This window comes from Solanum dulcamara, chromosome 10 (genome assembly GCF_947179165.1).
Source record: "Solanum dulcamara chromosome 10, daSolDulc1.2, whole genome shotgun sequence".
Taxonomy (NCBI): domain Eukaryota; kingdom Viridiplantae; phylum Streptophyta; class Magnoliopsida; order Solanales; family Solanaceae; genus Solanum; species Solanum dulcamara.
Window position 1 is genome coordinate 42857664 of NC_077246.1, and position 25102 is coordinate 42882765.

Below are 25102 nucleotides of genomic sequence, written 5' to 3' on the forward strand. Positions count from 1 at the left end.
TCTTGAAATGAACTTCCTCATTTTGGATCTCACATTGAACCATCTTGGGAGCATAACTAGACAATTGAATGAACTTGAGGCCGCATTCTTTGAAATTCATCCCCTCCTTATTTAGACTCAAAAACTCCTCTACCTTTGCCTCTCTTAGTTCCCATGGAAAGAAATGGTCAAGGAATACATTCTTGAACTTATCCCAAACTATAAGCTCAACATCCTCACTGCTACTTTACTCCCACTCGTTGTGCCAGACATTAGCAACATCTTTCATCATACTTATTTCAACTCCCTCTATCTCTATGGCATTCATTGTTTAAAGTATCTTCGATATGTAATTAATGAAATTTTAAGGATCGTCCTCTACCTTGGACCCAATGAAGAATGGTGGGTTTATTCTCAATAAGTCTAGAATCCTATTTATATCTGAAGACTTTTATAAACTAGAGCTAGAGACTGAGGTATTCTGATGACCAATCTGTGTAGCCATCAATTGGGTGAGCATATAGATAGCTACCCTAAATTCAGCCTCAGAAGTCATTGTGCGTTGCCTGGTATGTGGAACTTCCTATTTCCCATTCTAAACTTCATCCTTATTCTCAGTAGCTCATGCTCAATTTTGGGTCTGCAATCCAGACAATTATGTGATCTCATTCTCTACAATGTTCCTTTGACTCAAGGTTTTCTTTGAAGGCATGATATGTAATTGTGAAATCGGTGATTTAGAAGGAGACCTTATAGAGTTAAACTCTCAAGCATGAGATGAAGGAAAAAGGAAGTGAAACAATTTCAAAAGTCATGTAGTCTTCCCATTATAGATCTGGTGTACTTTACAACGATTAGAAGGACTTTACTAGGCTCGGCTTTATAGACACCCTAGGACTCTTGAACTCTATGATCTGATACCAATTTTGTCATGCCTAAAGACTATACCCTGACATTTCCAGTATTGGAAAGCACAACTGGTGCAAGGCGAACCACTTGTCCTAGCTAACTCACTCAGCAGAAGACTTTAACTGATAAATGAACTCATATGGGCACAATGAAGCATGAAACTTAATACTCTTTAGCATAAATCATGAAACTCAAATATATATTAACGTATAAGACTTAACTCAATGTTTTTAAACATACTCAAAGAAATGAACTGAAAATTGTCTAACTAGTCGACGAAGCCTCTAAATACTGACCCTGAAATAAGTATCAGGACAGGCCCATGGCTATCTCACACTAATAAAAAATAACTTAAAAGTAAAGACTTAAGAGTGCCTCTAAATGTAAAGAGGTCTCACCAAAGTTGGGTAGAAAGATGGATCTTCAACTATGTGCCTATTGAGAAACTCTATCACCTATGTTTGCATTATAAAACTATGTAGGTTGACTGACGTCACTATATGAAATATATAAGTATTTAAAATGGCAAAAGGAAACTTACTTAGGATATTCAACTCAAGAACTCAACTTTGAAAGCTCAACTCAAATAAGCATGTAATATAAATAAGGGCAATGATTTTTTTTAAAAATAAATTAAATAATTAATGCAACTTAGTATTCAGAAGTTTCTCTAAGTGAAAACCATAACTTATGAGCTACGTTATGATACATCGAATTATTGGCGTTCCTATAGCCGTCCAATACCTTGCTAGGGTAAGGAATGCAAACTCATCTCTATATTCAATAAAAGTCCCATTTTGGGTCATTGAGGAGTCGCCCGAATGAACGGTACAATCCTATCCTACGGTGGCTATGTAGTTTATAGGGTTTGTGTTGTTCTATGCTCTTACATAAATCGGTGCTCAATATTACTCTCAAAATATAATTTTTTATGCTCATAACTTAAGTGAGTCTATTTACTCAATTACTCAATTAGTGTCTTTTGGACTTAACTCGAATGCAACTCATTTCATATCATTCTTAAATAATATGATCTCAACCCAATAATTGCATTTAACATGAATTTACTTCTTAACTCAATCACAAAATGAATATTTAAGTACATTAAAATTCGACTCATTTATTCTCAAAATGCTCGCGCTCAAATTAATGGTTAAGAAACCTCATACTTGTCTTGACTCGTACTTAAGTCTTTCTCAATCACATGCTGTAAATAATTATGCTTTACTCAAAATAGTGCACAAAATATTAAATATCCACTCAATTTCTGTCCATGTAAATGCAAACATGAATCCATAATCCAAAAAACTCCATTAATGGTAAAACCTTCAACTTAACATTCGATATATATATAAGAACTCAATGGAATTTATATAATTAACTCGATAACTCACATTATCAGAATGTAAAAACTCAAATCTCACTATATAGAGATGTAGGACATGAGAACGAACTTAGTACAATGTTATGATAGACTTACATACTAGGATAAAGGATTTAATTAGAGAAAATTAAAGGTTGAGTGTCATGACCCAACCCTGTAGGCCGTGATTGGGGTCCGACCTGAACCCCCGTGTATATATAAATCAACTGTAGGCTAGTTAAACTATGAACTATGTGATACAATACATGAGGACCTCGATTGGTCATAACATTTTCATATACATGTAACCTCTTTCATTTGTATCATATCATGAAAGGGCATGCAAGCCGATAAGGCTTCCATAATGTAGCAATATTTACAATACGTCGTATAGGCACAACTGAAACAAACTTATAAACAACCCACATATATATGTCTACAGACCTCTAAGAGTATCAACAATATCATATGGAGGGACAGGTCCCCGGCCGTACCCCTGTACAAACAAATATATACATCAAAGATGAGTACAAAAAATTTGGGCTCTGGCACAATGGAGCACTCCAATATAGCTGAGTGGAGAATCCTAAGCTGGCGGATCTCCAAAATGAGTATTTGTACCTGCGGGCATAAAATACAGCCCCCCGAAGAAAAGGGATCTGTATGACATATGTACTGAGTATATAAAGCATAACATATCATAAATGAGATCATATATGACGTAGAGACTCAAGAGACAAGTATGATACTCAAGAAATTACTGTACATGTGCCTTATCATATCAAATAATGCATGATCATATCATATATTATATCCAGTTCATTATGGACTCGATGAATTCGTCATATACCGGTATCATATTTGTTAGTGCTGAGGAACGTATGGCCCAATCCCTATATATATAATAATGCCAAAAAATATATGGCCCGATCCATATATCATATAATAATGCCGAAGAATATACGGCCCAATCCATATATACATATACTGTACCCATCCCTCTAGTGAGGGACTCGATGAATTAACCATAACATTGCATCATCATCTCATCATATAGCATACCCGACCCTTTAGTGAGGGACTCGGTAGACAATGTAGTGAGCTGTGCCCGAATACATACCCAGCTCGGAACTCGGTGAAAGATGTGATACAACATACATGAGTAGAGTAGTGACTAACTATATGTAATTTAAATCATCATCTGAGACTTAATAGAAGAAGTGGAATAAACCATCGTGTGAGGATCAGAATAGTGATCATCCCCAGTGCCCTCTAAATGTCATTAGGAGCCATATCAAATGGAGTCGCAGGAATCATAAACATTTATCAAGATAACGGCAAGCGGCTAATCAAAGACCTTTGTCATCATAGAGTCCTTAAGAATAGGAGTTTATACTTCCAATTATTACTCAACATATAGCAGACTAGAGGGTAGTAACTCAACTACTTTAAGAGTTTTATCATCAAAGAGTGAATAAGAGACATGAATCATATTTAAAACTTAGGAATAGAACTACCCCTGAGCTCCTATCATATATCACTTATCTCTGAGACATGCCCAAAAGAAAAGAAGGAATATGCTTTACATACTTACTACTTTCTATCATATAGAAGACTTAAGAGGCAATAGATCAATTATTGTAGGAGTTCTAACATCAAGAAATGGGTAAGAGGCATGAATCATACTCGGAGATTTATAAATGGAATTATCCTCACATTTCATATACAAACCACTTATGGCTAAGACATGCCAAGAGAAAAGAAGGATAGCTTTACACACCTTGAGAGAGCTTATTCACCGCCTAGCACGTACGCTTCCCAACAGCACCTTAACCTATATTAAGGCATTAAACACTATAGTTAAGTTACGGAAGGGCATTAAACATACTTCATTGTTAGTAGATTATTTCTAGAAAATTGGACAGCACCTCCCCTATATTACTCACTTTCCTTAAATCAAAATCATCCATACAACTACCACAACCTCATCCATTTATATACAAGAAAACCATGTCAATATTATGGTAAGTTCCGCAACATCCCACAAATACAATTCAATTTCAATTTTAACCATTCAATCCCTTTCTTCTCATTACATAATTCATGCTAATAAAAGCCAAATGGTAATGAAAATTGGGTTTCCATGTCCAACTACAACCAGCCCCTATATGGCTTTCAACAACACTTATCAAAATAGTAATTAAAATGGATTCACCATTTCCAAGTACACAAACAGCCCCAAACGGCTTCCAACAACAGCCAATTCTAATGTACATACTTTTATACTTCCAATTCACGTTTGCAATACGTCTAAACCCTTACATAAAATGTGTAAAATGAAGATCACATCTTACCTTAACAAGTGGGTCTCACAAGTTGGCTGAAATGTGTGGTGTGCACGTTCAGCTCCTCTTGCCATCCCAATAAGTAGTTTATGCTATTAAACAATGTTACTTAATCGAAAAATACCATAGATATTTAATTTATGGATCAAAATCGGAGGGCTTACCTTCTTTGAACCCTAGTTGTAGCTCCCTTCTTATTCCTCTCAAGTTTTCTCCAAGCTTTTCTAAGTATAAAATATGAAGCAATGAGACCCTTAGTCATTAAATTAGGGTTAAATACTCTTTCTTTAAGAGTGACACATGTTATCCCCTAAGGGTGACATATGTCCAGCTTCTAGGAAACCACCTCACGTTCCCTACAGAACTTGATAAATCTTCCTTATTTATTCCAAAGCTCGCTTTTCCATTTCTCACTTACCTTTATATTCTAATCACATGGTTAATGTCATATCTTTGGCCACTTTCTCACTAGGCTTTTCTTATTTCCATAATGATCCTCGATATATTTATATTATATCTTGTTCGTATTCAATCCCATAGTATTACACTTCTTAATCTTTTTCTCTTCCTAGTTGATCTTATCCTTCATATCTCACAGGCTGTTGTCCCTACTTATCAATTCAGTCAGTACCTTAATATGACACCCTATCAAGATTTGCCAGCCTCTTCTAAATTACTCTAGCATCTTATCACCAACACATGAAACACATGACCTTGAATAGCCCACAAATTTATGTTTTCCATTCACAAGTTACATCTCCAATTAGTTGATTCAGAACTATTAGAATGTCACCATATAACATTTTCCAATTACCACCAGGAGGGAACTAGAATCCAATAAGCACCACAATATTGTTTAGTGCTTGACTCACATGGTTTCCCTCTATTCACGACAAGTAAGTAGAAATGCGTGGGCATCCTTACCTACATCCCTAGAAAATCTCAGTTGTGATACTCTAAGGAACACCCCCAGCATCTTCTCCTCCCAGAGTGTAATGATGCCCTCCAAATCATCAGGCTGAGCGTCTAGTGCCAGTTGCTACTGAACAACTAATGTCAATAATGTAGGGTATTCTTGCGATACTAGAGCCGCTAGAGTTGGGGCCTGCTGCATACACCTAACAAAAGATAAAATCTGGGAAAACATCCCTATAGGCGGTGGATGGGATGGTATCGGACCCACCAACTACTGGTGTACTGGAGCTACTAGTTGCTCTACCTTTGGCTCTGGAGTCTGCTCTCGGTCCTGGGGTAGTGCTGCAACCCTGGCATAACTCTGTGGTTGGATTTTACCTCCCGCATGCATGTGAGCTATCTTGTAAAAGAGTGGAAAAAGTCAGATTTCAAGAAACCAACAAGACACATACTGTGTGATAGCGATACAAAATAGACACATTCCTAAAGACATTTTGTAGCCTTCTAAGGATAAGTCACCGATGTCTCCACGCTGATCCACAGAACTCTACTAGACATTAGCTCTGTATAAGTGAGACTGGTGAATTTGAGGCTTTTATACCAACTTATCACAAGTCGATTTCTCAGGTCATGATGGCGCCTACTATGACCCACCAGTAGGCAAGCCGACCCATATCTCAAAACTGGAAGTAATGAAATGTCAAGGTACAAAAATAACAATCTAACCTAAAATAGTAAAGTAATAATAGGAGCATACAATGAACGAGCGGAAATAACCACATATATATATAAACAAAAAGATCCCTCCCAGAACCTAGAAGTCACATGAATAGAGCTGCTAATAAAAGAGCACACGTCCCAAAAGTGGACCATGAAAATAGAGTGGTCTTAAAAAACAAATGACAGGAAAAATATATGTATATAAAGAGATGGGTAAATCTAGAATGCAGTGTGCTCACCCTCACCTCTGATCACCACCACAACTAACTCTAATCAACGTCGGTAGCTAGTATTCTGACATGCATCACAAAAATAAATGAATAGCATAGTATGAGTACCAAAATAACAGGTACCTAGTAGGCATCATAAGCCGACTGATCAAGATAAGCAAAAGCATATTGAAATGCGAGTAAAAGATCCCAATCAATGACTAGACAAGAAGTAAATATGGGTATGTACATAAGTGTACTAGAAAATAAAGAGAAAGAATCTAACTACTCTGCTGGGCCCCCATAAACTTGACGGTATGGTCGTGCAAAAATATAGGGTAACCACCTACACAGACTCCCACAAGCCCAATAAATGCTAAAATAGTTGAAAGCAGATGAACGGAGCTAAAAGGATTTCAATAATATCACCATTTTCCAGACCTAAACTAAACCATTTCTAAACTCTAACACCTCAATCCACAACCGAGAGTAGATGAAGACTTACATCAAAAATTCATGAGGGAATCAAGAATTTAACTACATGCAAGATGGATGACAGATTGCAATTGAGTAACTATATCTAATGGGTCGACATGAGTAGGCTAGACCATGGACTTTAATTGGGTAACTGAAGTAAAAGATCGAGCACAGGTAAGCTAGATCACGGACTTTAATCGAGTATCTGTAGCTAGGAAGCCTGGACACAGGTAAGACGGACCACAAAATTTAACTAGGTATATGTCACGACCTAGCCCCGTAGGCCGTGACTAGTGTCCGAATTGGACACTCGTATACACACATATTATCTTTTGTCAATCGACAATTAAACACGATATAGAATTTATATGGGTAGCACGTTGTCTCAAACTGTCACTTATATATATACCAAAATTAGCTATTTCTTGGGGAGTCTTAATTGTCAAAAATAAGATAACATAATACGTAAGCCGACAAGGCTTTCACTCCGAATGTAAATGTCCAAAAACATATGCCATACTAGTACATCAGACAATATCTACATACAACCCACTCATGTGTCTACAGACCTCTAAGAGGATTAACAATAGCATATGACGAGACAGGGCCCCGCCGTACCCCCAAAATACACAAATATATACATTATAAGGATTAGTACCAAAAGTTTAGGCTCCGAGACAATGGAGCACTTCAACCCGTTGAGTAGAATCCTAAGGTGGCGGCTCTCCAAAATAAGTATCTGTACCTGCGGGCACGAAACGCAGCCCCCCAAAGAAGGGGGTCAGTACGAAATATGTACCGAGTATATAAAGCATAAAATATCGTAAAGGAGATCACATCTGAAATAAAGATTCAGGAGTCAAGTGTCATAATCAATAAATCACTGTACCTGTGTTATAGAATAAAGACATGCATATCATCATCATATATCGTACCTGGCCCGTTATGGGACTCGGTATCACAATTATATCAATATATCGTCATATGTATATATATACCATACTCGGCCCTCTATCAAGGAACTCGGTGAATAGAGTAGTGTACACTGATACCGTACCCGGCCCATTATGGGACTCGGTGCCATAATCATATCGTCATATCATTATAATATCATATTATCATATCACGTACCCGGCCCTCTAGTAAGGGACTCAGTGAATAATGTAGTGGAATCCATACATGATAACATACCCGGCCTATCGTAGGACTCGGTGAATAATACCATAACAGCATGCACGAATAAGATATCATTAGCAACCTTGTGAAATTTAACCATTATCGGAGACTTAATAGAATAAGCAAAACAGACCATCATTTGAAAACCAAGACAATAGTCATTATAAATCACACTAATTATGGATTATACTAAAATATGAATTATACCACAACATGAGTTATACCAACTAGGATGGCTGGAATTATACACATGAGTCAAGACATAACAATATAAATTTTGAAAATCAAGAACGGTAGCCATCCGAGTATATCTACGAATAAGAGTTTCTTTGGAATTTAAGCATACGTCATTCGTTCGTTTCATATGGATCATGCCAAAAGAAGAAAATGTTAACTTTACATACCTTTAGCGTTTATACGTATATGTTGTCCAATATTGTCTCAACCTATATTAAAACGTTAAGCACTATGATTAAGCTATGGACAAGAATAAAACGTAGTCTATCGTTAGTAGGTTATTTCTAAAAAAAATTGGACAGCACCTCCCCTATACCACTCACTTTTCCCACTTTCAAACCAGCCATATAATCATCAACCAACATCAACAATCCAAAATATTGACACAAAATAAGATTTATTATTCATGTTACCAAAGCAGTAAATTCGGAAAGTCAAGTACCTCACGTTGTATCTAAAATTTGAAAATGAAAACGGAAAAACTGGACTTTATAACCTTCATGAAACATTTAGATCTCTGTCTTAAGTTTCCAATTCAAAAGATATCAACTCAAAATTCATTTTCTACAAAGAGATATCATCAAAATACGAACAGCTATACATGAAGGAATTTTCAATCCAGAATCTGGACAGAATTTGTCTTAAGATTCATGCTCAGTTTTCGACATCATAACAGCAGATATAGACTAAGACATAAACATAAGAGTTGTAGGTACGTGTATTAGCTTTCCAAAACATGTTTAATATCTAAAATCGAAGGTCTACACAATGAGATATTCCAATATTACTACCAGCTACTCAATTCCAAAAACGGGTTTGAACATTCACAATCTTCATACACCTTTTTCCTCCAAATTCAAGAACAACAACTCATCAACAACATCAAAACAATATCAAACATTATTATACATCATCACTAAGATAATTCCATCTATTTAATCTACCTAAATCAACCCTTTAACCCATAACTCTCAACAAATCACCAAACTAGTTTATAACACTATTTTCTCCGTTCTAATCCGTTAAAACTCTAACTAAACTTATTAACAATGAAAAGGAGACTTTAATATTACCTTAAATTTGCAGCACCACATAAAATCTTCTCCTTATTGGCTGATTTCTAGCTCAAATTGAAGCCAACGCGACGTACAACAATTTTCTCTTCAAGAGCTTTGAGATTCGGGGCTTTAATTGTGGTGGATGTTGGTGTTTCTCTCTAGCTTTCCCTTATCTTACTCTCTCTGGAAATTTCCAGATATTTCTTGGTCTAAACTATGAAGGAAGACATAGAATTTTGATTAATTTCGTGGGTATTGGGCCTGACCCGAATTAAAATTGGGTTGGGCCGAATTCACTATTTAGTTTGGCCTGTCAGACTTAAAACGTCTATATCTTATTACTCCGATATCACATTTCGTCCCACGACCTATGGTTGGAAAGATATTTCAATTATCTACAACTTTCATGTTGAGAGTTTTCCCAAATTCTCAAATTATAAAGAGGTTATGGCCTCCCGAAGTCAGCTTACCCGAAACGTAACTTTAAGAAAAACATATTTGATGGCTTCTATTTTGATTTGGCTTAAGGGTCCTTCTTGAGATGTATTTTACTACACATAAATTATTCATATAACTTGGCATCTACAACAAATCATGTCCTTTTAAAATTCAAAATTAAAAGTCCTTGAATTTATAATCGTTAGCGTACGAATAATCCAAAATGCAAAAATACGGAATGTAACATTCTTCCCCCCTTTAGAACATTCGTCCTCGAATGTTAAACCCGCCTCATAAAGTCTTATAAGAAATTTGGGGGAATAGTCTTTTTTTTTGCAACAAAAAATAATTTCATATGTCAATCAATATAATTAATCGAGAGGTTTAGATTACCTGTAGGCGTAGAAAACAAGTGAGGATACTTATCCTTCATCTCTTCCTCGGCTTCCTAGGTCATCTCTTCTCTATTGTTATTTCGCCACAATACTTTGACGGAAGCCACATCCTTAGTACGTAACCTTCTGACTTGGCGATCAAGTATAGCTATAGGGTTTTCCTCGTAAGAAAGCTCCTCCGTCACCTGGATATCATCCATGGGGAATACTTTAGAAGGATCACCAATGCATTTGCGAAGCATCGACACGTGAAAAACAGGGTGCACTGCTTCCAAATCAGATGGTAGGTCCAACTCATATGCAACCTTGCCTATTCTACGAGTAACCTGATAAGGGCCAATGTAGCGCGGGCTAAGCTTTCCTTTCTTACCGAATCTCATTACCCCCTTCATGGGTGACACCTTCAAAAACACCCAATCACTAACCTGAAACTCTAAGGGTCGACGTCGATTGTCTGCATATGATTTCTGTCGACTCTGGGCTGCTAATAACCTTTCCCGAATAAGCTTCACTTTATCAGCAGCTTGTTATATCATATCGGGTCCGATTAACTTAGCCTCACCAACATCAAACCAGCCAATAGGTGACCTACACTTCCTGCCATATAAAGCCTCATACGGTGCCATCTGAATGCTAGAATGGTAGCTGTTATTATAGGCAAACTCAATAAGTGGCAGATGGTCATCCCAACTACCTCTAAAGTCAATAATACAGGCCCGTAACATATCTTCTAGCGTCTGAATAGTGCATTCAGCCTGCCCATCAGTCTGAGGGTGAAATGCTGTACTAAGATTTATTTGTGTTCCCAATCCCTTCTGAAATAATCTCCAGAAGCTAGCTATAAACTGAGCCCCTCTGTCTGAGATAATAGATATGGGAATCCCATGAAGTCTTACTATCTCTTTGATATATAACCTTGCATAGTCCTCCGCTGAATATGTAGTTCTAACCGGAAGAAAGTGGGCTGATTTTGTCAGCCTATCTACAATCACCCATATGGAATCATACTTCCGTGGAGTGCGAGGTAAGCCTGTAATAAAATCCATATTAATTGCTTCCCACTTCCAAGTCGGGATTTCTATCTCTTGTAATAGTCCGCCAGGCTTCTGATGCTCAATTTTAACTTGTTGGCAGTTTGGGCACTGGGCTACAAACTTTGCTATATCCTTCTTCATGCTATTCCACCAGTATAAACATCTAAGGTCATGATACATCTTTGTCGACCCTGGATGCACAGAATACCGGGCATAGTGTGCCTCTCCCAAAACCTGTTGTCGTAGCCCTATAATCTCAGGTACGCATAATCTGCCTCTATATCTTAGCACTCCATCAGGTGTGACCTCGAATGGGGTCCTTTCCTTTTGAAGGGTTTCATCTCGGTACTGTGCCAGAATAGGGTCTTCATACTGGCGTTGCTTTACCGCTTCTATGATAGAGGATTCAGCAACTCCTCGAATAAAAACTCTACCATCACTAGAATCAGCCAAACGGACTCCAAGGTTAGCTAACTGGCAAATATCACGGATTATCTTTTCTCGTTCTGGTTGTACATCTGCCAGGCTACCCATGGATTTACGGCTAAGTGCATCTGCTACAACATTTGCTTTCCCTGGGTGGTATAGAATATTAACATCATAATCTTTCAGCAACTCTAGCCACCTTCTCTGTCGCAAATTCAGGTCCTTCTGCTTAAAGATATATTGGAGACTTTTGTGGTCCGTATAGATATCAATATGTACACCATATAAATAATGCCTCCATAGTTTCAAAGCATGAATTACTGCTGCTAATTCCAGATCATGAGTTGGATAATTTCTTTCGTGCTTCCTTAACTGTCGGGAGGCATAAGCTATGACTCTACCATGTTGCATCAATACACATCCTAACCCAACACCAGAAGCATCACAATAAATAACATAGCCATCTGGTCCTTCAGGAAGGGTTAGAACTGGGGCCGTAGTCAACTTGTCTTTCAGCAACTGAAAGCTTTGTTCACAGGCATCGGTCCACTGGAACTTAACGGCCTTTTGAGTTAGCCTTGTTAAAGGTGCTGAAATTGAAGCAAATTTCTCAACGAATCTCCTGTAATATCCTGCTAGCCCAAGAAAACTACGTACCTCAGTAGGTGTCGTAGGTCTAGGCCAAGTCTTTACGGACTCGATTTTCTGTGTATCTACTCGAATACCATCAGCTCCAATAATGTGCCCCAAGAATGCTACTGAAGTCAACCAGAATTCACATTTAGAAAATTTAGCATACAACTTCTGGTGCTGGAGCACCCCAAGTACCTTCCTCAAATGATCTACGTGCTCCCCTTCCGATCGTGAGTAGACCAGAATATCATCAATAAATACAATCACGAACAGGTCTAGGAATGGCTTGAACACTCGGTTCATAAGATCCATAAACACTGCTAGGGCATTGGTCAGCCCAAAAGACATCATCCGAAACTCATAATGCCCGTATCGGGTCCTAAACGCAGTCTTTGGAATATCTGCCTCCTTTACCCGTACCTGGTGATAGCCTGACCGCAAGTCTATTTTTGAAAAACACTTAGCACCTTGCAATTGGTCAAATAAATCATCAATCCTGGGGAGAGGATATCTATTCTTTATTGTCACCTTGTTCAACTGCCTATAATCAATACACATTCGTAGTGACCCATCTTTCTTTCTCACGAATAATACCGGTGCTCCCCAAGGTGATATACTGGGCCTAATGAAGCCCTTTTCTAATAGGTCTCGCAGTTGCTCCTTCAACTCCTTCAGTTCTGCGGGTGCCATTCTGTAGGGAGGAATAGATATAGGCTGGGTATCTGGCAATATATCTATATTGAAATCTATCTCCCGCTCAGGAGGAAGACCTGGAAGTTTATCTGGGAATACATCTGTAAATTCGTTAACTACCGGAACTGACTGAAGAGTCGATTCCTCTGCTTCCAAGTTATGGACACGAACCAGATGATAAATATAACCCTTTCTAACCATTTTCCTTGCCTTGAGGTATGAAATAAACTTACCCCTCGGTGATGCTGTATTGCCCATCCATTCTATGACTGGTTCTCCTGGGAATTGGAATCGAACTACTTTTTCTCTACAATCAACATTAGCATAACAAGAAGCTAGCCAATCCATGCCCATAATAACATCAAATTCTGTCATAGCTAACTCTACCAAATCTGCCTTGGTGTGTCGACTATATATAATCACCGAACAATCTCTATATACTTTGTTGGCTATAACAGAATCTCCTATCGGTGTAGCTACCTCAAATGGTTCTATTGATTCAGATTTTATTCCGATTCTACTAGCAACAAAGGGAGATATATATGATAAGGTGGAACCTGGATCTATCAATGCATATACATCCTGCGAGAAAATCGATAATATACCTGTAACTACATTTGGCGACGCCTCCTGGTCTTGTCTACTAGCCAAGGCATATATGCGGTTTGAAGGACCGCTAGAACTGAAAGATCCACCACGGCCTCTACCACGGCCTGCTGTTATCTGAATACCCTGCCCCACAGGGCGCATAGCTACAGAAGAAGATGAGCCAACAACTGACCCAGTAGGCTGAGCTGCACCACTTAAATTACCCCTAAATGGACACTCCCTCATAATATGGCCTTGACGGCCGCAAGTAAAGCATGCACCTGTAGAAAAACGACATTCTCCAAAATGTGACCTACCACAACGAGGACACCGAGGCAAAGGTGGTCTCGACTGACGCGAACCCCTGTTTATCTGTGAACTTGAAACCCTGGAGCTCTGACCGGATCCTGAATACCCTGTGCTATCGAATCTACTACCTTTGAATTGTGGGGGTGCACTCTGGGCTGGCTGAGAAGGATATCTACTGTACTGCTGAGGCTGCCCGCCTTGAAATTCCCCAGAATAACTAGCTGATCTAGCTCTTTTACGCTGGCCTCTATCATGATCTCTATCGGGCTGACGCCCTCTGTGCCGATCTTCTACCCCCTGTGCATATGCCTGTACCCGAGCAATGTCCATACCTGGCTGAGAAGCCATTGCCATACAGCTATCAATCAAATAACGATCCAGCCCCATCACATACCGATGCACTCTATCAGCCATGTCAGCTACAATAGCTAGCGCATGTCTCGCCAACGAGTCAAACTCAAGGCTATAATCTCTGATGCTCCTGCCATTCTGCCTCAATTGTAAAAACCTGTCTACTCTGGCTCGTCTCATCTCTGGAGGTAGAAAGTGGCCAAGGAAGGCCTCCACAAATTCACCCCACACCGCTGGAGGAGCACCCTCGCCCCTAGATAACTCCCATGACTCATACCAATTAACAGCTACATCACGCAGCCGATAGGAAGCTAACTCAACAGACTCTGTCTCAGAAGCCTTAATTATCCTCAACGTACGCTGCACTTATCGGATAAACTCCTGCGGGTCATCCCCGGGCCTTGACCCATAGAACTCTGGAGGATTACAAGTCAAGAAATCACGAGCCCTTAAACTATCATGTCTATTAGCATAGTCAACCCCTAACCCATGCCTGCGAGCCTGCCCTGTCGCTATTCTAGTCAGCAACTGAACTGCATCTCTCATAGCCCTGTCCTCTGCCCCTGGCTGAAGAGCTGGAGGCTCAGGTACTGGAGCCTCTGGAGCTGGCGGTGAAGCAACCCCCCGATCCATAGTGTCAGTTGCTGATTCTCTCTCCTCATATGGCGGTGTAGTAGAGCTCGCCGACTGGAGCACAACCTCAGGCATAGACTGGGCACGGGCCCTAGTAATCCTCGGGGTCCGACTAGTCTCTCCTACTACTGACTTTCCCTTTTGGGCAGCTGTCGCTTTTCTTGGAGGCATCGCTGTAAATATAATAGTATGTTAGGGAGAAATTATCCTGATAATACAGCTCTATCGCACGATTTAAAGTAAAAGAAATGATAACATCCTAAATGTCCTGTAGCCTCCTGTTTATAGATGTGGTGCACAACACACCGATAAACAAGACTCTACTAGACACGGTCTGTAGACATTCCGAGGATGAACTGCTCTGATACCACTTTTGTCACGACCTAGCCCCGTAGGCCGTGACTAGTGTCCGAATTGGACACTCGTATACACACATATTATCTTTTGTCAATCGACAATTAAACACGATATAGAATTTATATGGGTAGCACGTTGTCTCAAACTGTCACTTATATATATACCAAAATTAGCTATTTCTTGGGGAGTCTTAATTGTCAAAAATAAGATAACATAATACGTAAGCCGACAAGGCTTTCACTCCGAATGTAAATGTCCAAAAACATATGCCATACTAGTACATCAGACAATATCTACATACAACCCATTCATGTGTCTACAGACCTCTAAGAGGATTAACAATAGCATATGACGAGACAGGGCCCCGCCGTACCCCCAAAATACACAAATATATACATTATAAGGATTAGTACCAAAAGTTTAGGCTCCGAGACAATGGAGCACTTCAACCCGTTGAGTAGAATCCTAAGGTGGCGGCTCTCCAAAATAAGTATCTGTACCTGCGGGCACGAAACGCAGCCCCCCAAAGAAGGGGGTCAGTACGAAATATGTACCGAGTATATAAAGCATAAAATATCGTAAAGGAGATCACATCTGAAATAAAGATTCAGGAGTCAAGTGTCATAATCAATAAATCACTGTACCTGTGTTATAAAATAAAGACATGCATATCATCATCATATATCGTACCTGGCCCGTTATGGGACTCGGTATCACAATTATATCAATATATCGTCATATGTATATATATACCATACTCGGCCCTCTATCAAGGAACTCGGTGAATAGAGTAGTGTACACTGATACCGTACCCGGCCCATTATGGGACTCGGTGCCATAATCATATCGTCATATCATTATAATATCATATTATCATATCACGTACCCGGCCCTCTAGTAAGGGACTCAGTGAATAATGTAGTGGAATCCATACATGATAACATACCCGGCCTATCGTAGGACTCGGTGAATAATACCATAACAGCATGCACGAATAAGATATCATTAGCAACCTTGTGAAATTTAATCATTATCGGAGACTTAATAGAATAAGCAAAACAGACCATCATTTGAAAACCAAGACAATAGTCATTATAAATCACACTAATTATGGATTATACTAAAATATGAATTATACCACAACATGAGTTATACCAACTAGGATGGCTGGAATTATACACATGAGTCAAGACATAACAATATAAATTTTGAAAATCAAGAACGGTAGCCATCCGAGTATATCTACGAATAAGAGTTTCTTTGGAATTTAAGCATACGTCATTCGTTCGTTTCATATGGATCATGCCAAAAGAAGAAAATGTTAACTTTACATACCTTTAGCGTTTATACGTATATGTTGTCCAATATTGTCTCAACCTATATTAAAACGTTAAGCACTATGATTAAGCTATGGACAAGAATAAAACGTAGTCTATCGTTAGTAGGTTATTTCTAAAAAAAATTGGACAGCACCTCCCCTATACCACTCACTTTTCCCACTTTCAAACCAGCCATATAATCATCAACCAACATCAACAATCCAAAATATTGACACAAAATAAGATTTATTATTCATGTTACCAAAGCAGTAAATTCGGAAAGTCAAGTACCTCACGTTGTATCTAAAATTTGAAAATGAAAACGGCAAAACTGGACTTTATAACCTTCATGAAACATTTAGATCTCTGTCTTAAGTTTCCAATTCAAAAGATATCAACTCAAAATTCATTTTCTACAAAGAGATATCATCAAAATACGAACAGCTATACATGAAGGAATTTTCAATCCAGAATCTGGACAGAATTTGTCTTAAGATTCATGCTCAGTTTTCGACATCATAACAGCAGATATAGACTAAGACATAAACATAAGAGTTGTAGGTACGTGTATTAGCTTTCCAAAACATGTTTAATATCTAAAATCGAAGGTCTACACAATGAGATATTCCAATATTACTACCAGCTACTCAATTCCAAAAACGGGTTTGAACATTCACAATCTTCATACACCTTTTTCCTCCAAATTCAAGAACAACAACTCATCAACAACATCAAAACAATATCAAACATTATTATACATCATCACTAAGATAATTCCATCTATTTAATCTACCTAAATCAACCCTTTAACCCATAACTCTCAACAAATCACCAAACTAGTTTATAACACTATTTTCTCCGTTCTAATCCGTTAAAACTCTAACTAAACTTATTAACAATGAAAAGGAGACTTTAATATTACCTTAAATTTGCAGCACCACATAAAATCTTCTCCTTATTGGCTGATTTCTAGCTCAAATTGAAGCCAACGCGACGTACAACAATTTTCTCTTCAAGAGCTTTGAGATTCGGGGCTTTAATTGTGGTGGATGTTGGTGTTTCTCTCTAGCTTTCCCTTATCTTACTCTCTCTGGAAATTTCCAGATATTTCTTGGTCTAAACTATGAAGGAAGACATAGAATTTTGATTAATTTCGTGGGTATTGGGCCTGACCCGAATTAAAATTGGGTTGGGCCGAATTCACTATTTAGTTTGGCCTGTCAGACTTAAAACGTCTATATCTTATTACTCCGATATCACATTTCGTCCCACGACCTATGGTTGGAAAGATATTTCAATTATCTACAACTTTCATGTTGAGAGTTTTCCCAAATTCTCAAATTATAAAGAGGTTATGGCCTCCCGAAGTCAGCTTACCCGAAACGTAACTTTAAGAAAAACATATTTGATGGCTTCTATTTTGATTTGGCTTAAGGGTCCTTCTTGAGATGTATTTTACTACACATAAATTATTCATATAAATTGGCATCTACAACAAATCATGTCCTTTTAAAATTCAAAATTAAAAGTCCTTGAATTTATAATCGTTAGCGTACGAATAATCCAAAATGCAAAAATACGGAATGTAACAGTATATGTAGCTAAGGAGCTTAACACAAGTAAGCTGGACCACATACTCTGACCGAGTATCTATAGCTAAGGGATCAGATCGAATTAGAATCAGCGAGTAATCGTGCTTCATGTGGAGTACTCCCAAGCCGAGTGTCATCATTGTACCGCTCCATCCCGAACCAATTATAACCCGAATTGTCGAGAAGACCTCCAAAAACTAAGAATCGAGCGATATAGGACTGATAGGAGAATAAGGCATTATGGAGGTAAGGTCACCAGCTGAGTTACTGCTTAGCTAAGGCTTAGACTTTCAGACACAAGTTTTCTACATCAGTCTACAGGGATCTAACCATCCGAAATGACGTAGGAGAAGGTCTATGGTCCAGTGGCGGCAAAAATTGAGCAGGTCTAGGATGTGGATTCTAGGAATTTAGCGTAGGAACAAAAAATAGGATAAGACATGGATTCTAGGAATTTATCTAGATCGAGATCCAACCCCACCAAACTCATACAAATCAATGTACAATTGCCTAAACATGCTCAATCTTACGAGGGGAAAACCATAGCATACCTATAAGACGACCATACATGCTCTAACTAACGATACCAGAGCTTTCCCTTTTGAGCGGCTTCGAATGCTTCCACTCTATGAAAAATAGAATTACAATGTTAATACAACAGTTATGACTCTAAAATTATTGAATTCAAAGACAAACCAATTTTTGGGGTCTAATACGGGAAATGTGGGACCGACATCCGAAATTATGGAATTGACCTCAAAAATAGATTCTAAATATCTCACCAACCTCAAAAATTAATTTGATAAACAGTATAGGGTTGGAAAACTACACAAAACGAGCATGCAACGACAATTCACAAAATCTGAACTAAAAAATGAAAATGACAGATTCTCGATTAGCGAATTCTGAAAAATGAGACTTTCATAATCCAAACAAATTATACTGTGATGCTCCTTATGAAAAACACCACAATCTATCCTGAAAACTCACTAAAAATGGAGTTCATATGATCAAGATACAATCTCCACAAATTCAACAAAATACCACTAGAAATTCACTTAACCACTAGCTAATTATGAATTATTACCCCATACGAAGCTTCCCATTGAGTTTTTGAGCTCACCACTAGATGCCTCACAAAAATTTCTTGAATTTAAACCTTTGAATCACCTAATATGAGCTTAGAATGAAGGAAATATCAATGTGTGAAGTTTGAAGAATGAGTTGATAATCGTCATTGGTCTTTTTTAAAAGACCAGGACATTGGCCTTTACGAACATGACTACAGTGGTCCGTGAATGCGAAGGTCAATAAACTTGATCTTCACGAATGCGTCTAGAGGCCTGGGATCACAGATTTAAACATCCTACACCACCGCGATATCAGCTAAAAGCCAATTTTTCACTAAGTTCGAATACTTTGATAGGGTGCCCGAAATTCATTCGTAATCCCATGATCACAAATGAGATATGCTAGCCTACTAAATTTGACATTCTGGACTCTATGGTACAATCAAAATTTCCATACAAGCTCATAACAATGGATAGTGGGTCCCACACCTAATGGTTATTTTAAGCTAAATTCAATAATGGGCCTCCGAGTTAGACTAAAAGCCTCGGGAAGCAAATGAAGGGTCGTTGTAGACTAAACTCGCTATTTCTCAACTAACCACGCTGTCCTAATTTTTATTCGATCAGGTTTCTCAAAAATATTGACCAAAGTCAACTATAGGCCAAATTTCAAAGGCAAAAGCGCCAAATAGTCTTAAACTCGTATTGATTGCCTCGGTACTCATATTGATATCCTGGTACTCATATTGACCATGCTAGTAGCCTAATTTGGCCATTTCAGAGCTGATGGAACCATTAGAATTCTGTTATGAGGTCGTTTTTCCTGAAATTATGACCAAAGTCAACCTTTTAAGTTATACAAACTCTAAAATAGCGAAATGGGCCTAAATACCAAATGAACAACCAGCCGATCGAACAGTCAGTGCCAGCAAGTCATAAATTTCTTGAGGTCACTAAAGAAATACTCCAAACGAAGGAATGAATACTTTAATTCAAAAATGACCTGGAGGATCATTACAAAGGGATTGAATTATTTTGACAATTATAATTCCCCATCAAGAGTACAATCACTCAAAATTCTTCTACAAATTAGAGGATATCTTTGCTAAGTACTTCAAGTCTAATCTCAAAGCTATTATGCATTGTGTCTTGACTACACTTGAAGTTGGGTCCATTTGTAAGAATTGAACTTTTATTGGATTTAAATCCGTAAATTAATTTAGACTATATTAAATTCAAGAAAATAATCCAAATAATGTGGCAATCCAAGTTAAATAATTGAGCCACTAAAATCACACCACATGTCAAAGTTGTGTGGCAATCCAAGTCAAATTAAATGAGGCACTAAAACTACACCGCGTGTCAAAGTTATATGACAATCCAAGTCAAATTAAATGAGCCATTAGAATTATGCCATGTGCCAAAATTATATGGAAATCCAAGTCAAATTAAATAAGCCACTAAAATCTTTCCACATATGAAGTTATGTGGCAATTCAAGTCAGATTAAATGAGATACTAGAATAATGCCATGTGTATATGTTACATATTCTAACCAATTAAATTAAAGTTCTTCAACAGAGGAATCTGATTGGTTAATTAAAACCAACCAATCAAATCACACAGGTATACCACTCCCTACAACTATAAATAGGGGTCCTCATTATTCTTAGAAGAGGCGAGTTTGGAAGAACAAGAAGCAAGAAGAGAGCTTATTGATCAAACACCATAAATTCTCTGCAAGCTACAAAGTTCAAGCAATCAAGTTCAAAATTAAGAACGAGGAAACAATCAAGATGTTCATGATAAAGTTACTTGTTAATATTTATTATTTGTTATAAACATACAAGTATTCGTGACGAATAATTTAATTCCAAGTTTGAAGACGAGATTCAATATCAAGTTATTCATGCCCTTGAATCTAAATAAAGTTCAAGTTCAACATATTCCATATTATTTTTGAAGAATCAGAGGATTATCAAATAGATTGTAACACGCACTATATTTTTAAATCAAATACTAAATTTTGAAGCTCTAATTTTTTGTTTTTTATTATATATTTTTCTCGGCGCAAATATTTTTTGTTTACAGTATGCATTTATCAATCTTGGTCCTTTAAATTTGCTAAAAGTTTTAACACTTGGTCTCCAATTAAATTTTATCGAACTCTCGGTTAAATTAGATAAAAACTATAAAAAGATTAATTCTAAACACTAAGAAAGTTATATCAAATCTTAAAATATTCAACACAAGTTAGTACACTAAATACTAAGATGATATTAAATTTTTTAGGATAAATAACACCTCAAGAAATGTCACGATCAGACCTAGGGCCTCGTCGTAACACGATAATTAGAATTATGAGGGACCTCAACCAAGCCTCTTAGCATAAAATTCAGGAGCATAAGGTAAATGAAATAAATGAGCAAGGATCAAAGATATGGAAGCATAATCCCAATGTAGAACGAAAGTCTCAAATTGCGGAATAAGAGACGACAACATAGACTCCAATCAACATCTAACATGCCTTTACTAGTCTAGATGGGGGCGTAAGACAACTTCATAGATAACCCACTATAAAAGATAAAAGAAGTCATAAACTCATAAAAAATAAAATGTCTTATCCTCGGAGTATGAGAACTCACCAACAAAGGAACAACAATGAACACTAGCCATGAGCGGGAGGTGGATGAAGAGAATCATCAGACCCTATATTATGATACAATGTAGGAAACAATATGTGTTAGTACATAAAATACACTAATTATGTGATAAAATGTATGAAAAATAAACATAGGACATGAGAAATATGAATCATGGATGCAAGATCAATATCATTTAAAATATGAGTAAAGTCATGAGAACAATAAAATATTTATCTCATTGGTCAATGCATCAAAATATCATAAATTTCATAAGATCTTTCATATGTGGGATATAATCATAACTGAAATTAAAATCATGCGAACTATTACATGTAATTCGATGATCCCCACATTGAGAAGGGGGAGGCTACTTGGCAAGGTAGGCTCCGTCCAATATTATCATTATCCTATGCTATATGTGGATCCACGAGTTATGACATATTGACAAACCTACCTTGGAAACATAGTTTAAGAGATTAGAGGTTTATACTAGGTCTTAGATTGAGACCCCACCTCAAAGTCCACTCGGTGCCAAGTCAACATCCCACGGAATACATAACATATCAAATTCATAAATCATACTTGTATTAATCATAAGCTTTTCAAAATCATATTTCATAGACTTGTTCCTAAAAACAACTCATTATCATGTGATTCATGTAATGTGGGTGTAGGTCTTCCATCATTACGAATCCTTTTTATAAATATTATTAGATTCTTCAGTCACCTTCTCCATCAAGGATCTTAAGTCACTTTTCATTAAAGTCTTAAGTCATCTTTTAAGGATCTTAAGTCACTCTTTCATTAACTTGTTTGAAGCATCATGGAGCATCATTCATAAACTTCTTGCATAAAGCATTTTAAAACTCGTTCATAAAGCTTTCATTGAAATAACTTGCAAAGTGTGATCATATCTCATAAATCATACTTGAAACTATCATATAGCATGGGTCATTGAAATTACACTTGAAATGATTTAATATGATGTAAATTATGCATAATTAGGCTAATATCATTGAAATATATAATAATTGAGAAGACCCAATAAAAATCATGCAATTAGGTCTTTTAATTAAATAAATTATAAAATAAATTGAGAATAAATCTTTAGGATTCCAAGGGTGAAAGGAACTCGTGGATGAAGTACCACATATCTTAAACTTTTTGAGCCCTAAATTGAAGAGAATGGAAGCTTGATCTTGGAGAACTCCTTTGAATTGTTTGATGGAGAAGACGACTCTTGACAGAAGACTTAAGAGAGAGGATTTTGTGTCTTTGGGAATTATGGTGAGAATGAAAGGGTTAAGGGAATTTAGGTTAGTTAGTAGGTAAGAATCTAGTGCCAAAATCATCCACACTCATTATTAAAATATAGAAAAATGACCAAAATAACCCCAACTTAAAACTGAATCCAGATCCACAATGAACCATCACCACGGACCGTTATGGGCAATACGGTCCGTGGTCCCCTTCGTGGTAAGCAGAAGAGGGGGTGCCAATCGCGAGACCCACCACAGTAAATTAAGGGCACCATAGGCCATGGAGGTCTTCAGTGGTGGTAGTCATGGACTTGAAATTTGGTGGCTTATAGGGAGGGTTTTAGGAGTTCCTTCACAAAGGCCTTTACAGTCCATGGTGGGAAATACGATCTGTGAAATTAAGGTGTGGAGATGATCTTGATAGGAGCCTGCAAGAGGGGTTCACGCCGAAAGCCATAATGGACCGTGGTCCTCACTATGGCCCATAGTCACCTATCGCGGTCGCCACCTTAAGAACCCAAATAACTGGCATGGACCATAGTGGTTCTGTATGGCGGTCCCCTTTCACTACCCGTGGTGGTTCTCATGAAGACTACCTTGTGCCAAAAGCTGATTTTTTTAGGAAATTCATCTTTAGATCCACGTTTTTTGACTTTTTAATTTCTAGGGTCTTACAATATTTCCTCCTTAGGACCATTTATCCTAGAATAGGACTCAAACTAGCACAAATGGAATAGAAAAGGAAAATAACAGCTCAACATGAATGCAAAAACATCTTGAAAATGCATAAAACATGAAAACATTAATAACAAACTAAAATATGTCTTTAAAACTCATTACATGAACATGAATACATATAAAACAATGAGAACAACTGAAACACATGATTTGAGATGAATGGATCTTGAAGGAACTAAATACCCTAACTAGGCATGAAAGGAAACATATGAGGATATGTTGACATTATATCATCTTTGGCTTCCCATGTAGCTCAACATCTGGGTTTTTCCATAATATTTTAACTGAAGCTATTTCTTTGTTCCTCAACTTTCTAACTTGTCGGTAAAGAATTTCAACCGGAACCTCCTTATATGAAAGACACTCTTTAACCTCAATGCTTTCCAATGTCACAATGGAAATAACATCACCAAAAAACTTCCTAAACAAAAACACATAGAACACCGAATGCACAGATGCCAAATCAGAAAGCAAATCCAACTCATAAACCACCTTACCAATCCACCTCATGATTTGATATGGACCAACATTATGGGAACATAACTTCCCTTTCTTACCAAAATATATCACACCCTTCATGGGTGAGATTTTAAAGTAAACGCAATCATTAACCTCAAATTCAAGTTCCCTTCTCCTTATATCTGAGTAGGACTTTTATCGGCTTTGGGTTGTTTTCAATCTTTCTCTAATTAGGCTAACTTTATCTATAGCCTAAAATACAACCTCGGGTCCTATTAATGCAACTTATCCTACCTCAAATTAACCGATAGGAGATCTATACCTCCTACCATACAAAACCTTTAATGGATCTATCCCAATGCTAGAGTGATAACTGTTATTATAGACAAACTCTATCATTAGCAAATGATCATCCCAATTACCTTTAAAATAAATAACACATGCTCTCTATATGTAATCTAAAGTCTGAATAATACGCTCATCCTGACAATCTATTTGAGGGTGGAAAGTTGTACTAAGCTTCAGTTGTGTACCAATACCTTTTGGAAGGATCTCCAAAACTGTGATGTAAACAAAGACCTCGATCCAAGATGATAGATAATGGAACACTGTGAAGCTTAACCAACTTCTGAAAATACAATCGAGCATAAAACACAGCTAAATATGAAGTTTTACCTAGAATAAAATGAGTTGACTTAGACTTTCGGTCAATAATCACAAATTAAGTCATGTTGCCTACAAGTATGAGGCAAACCAACAATGAGGTCCATATTCAA

At 37.5% G+C, this 25102-nt stretch overlaps 1 protein-coding gene and 1 long non-coding RNA gene across 3 annotated transcripts; both read right to left on the reverse strand.

Moving 5' to 3' along the window:
- Window positions 1-7297: 7297 nt before the first annotated feature.
- LOC129869761 (uncharacterized) lies at window positions 7298-14435 on the reverse strand. The gene is made up of 2 exons (XM_055944383.1): window positions 13613-14435; window positions 7298-7662 (listed from the first exon to the last, which is right to left on the reverse strand). Exons 1-2 carry the CDS (start codon window positions 14433-14435, stop codon window positions 7628-7630), a joined length of 858 nt encoding a protein of 285 aa, XP_055800358.1. The 3' UTR covers window positions 7298-7627.
- A 945-nt stretch (window positions 14436-15380) lies between these two features.
- On the reverse strand, window positions 15381-18017 carry LOC129870733 (uncharacterized). Of its 2 annotated transcripts, XR_008762121.1 has the most exons (3): window positions 17487-18017; window positions 16581-16622; window positions 15381-15745 (listed from the first exon to the last, which is right to left on the reverse strand). It is a non-coding gene; the product is annotated as an uncharacterized LOC129870733 (long non-coding RNA). The 2 variants fall into 2 exon arrangements; XR_008762122.1 differs by lacking the exon at window positions 16581-16622.
- Window positions 18018-25102: the final 7085 nt, after the last annotated feature.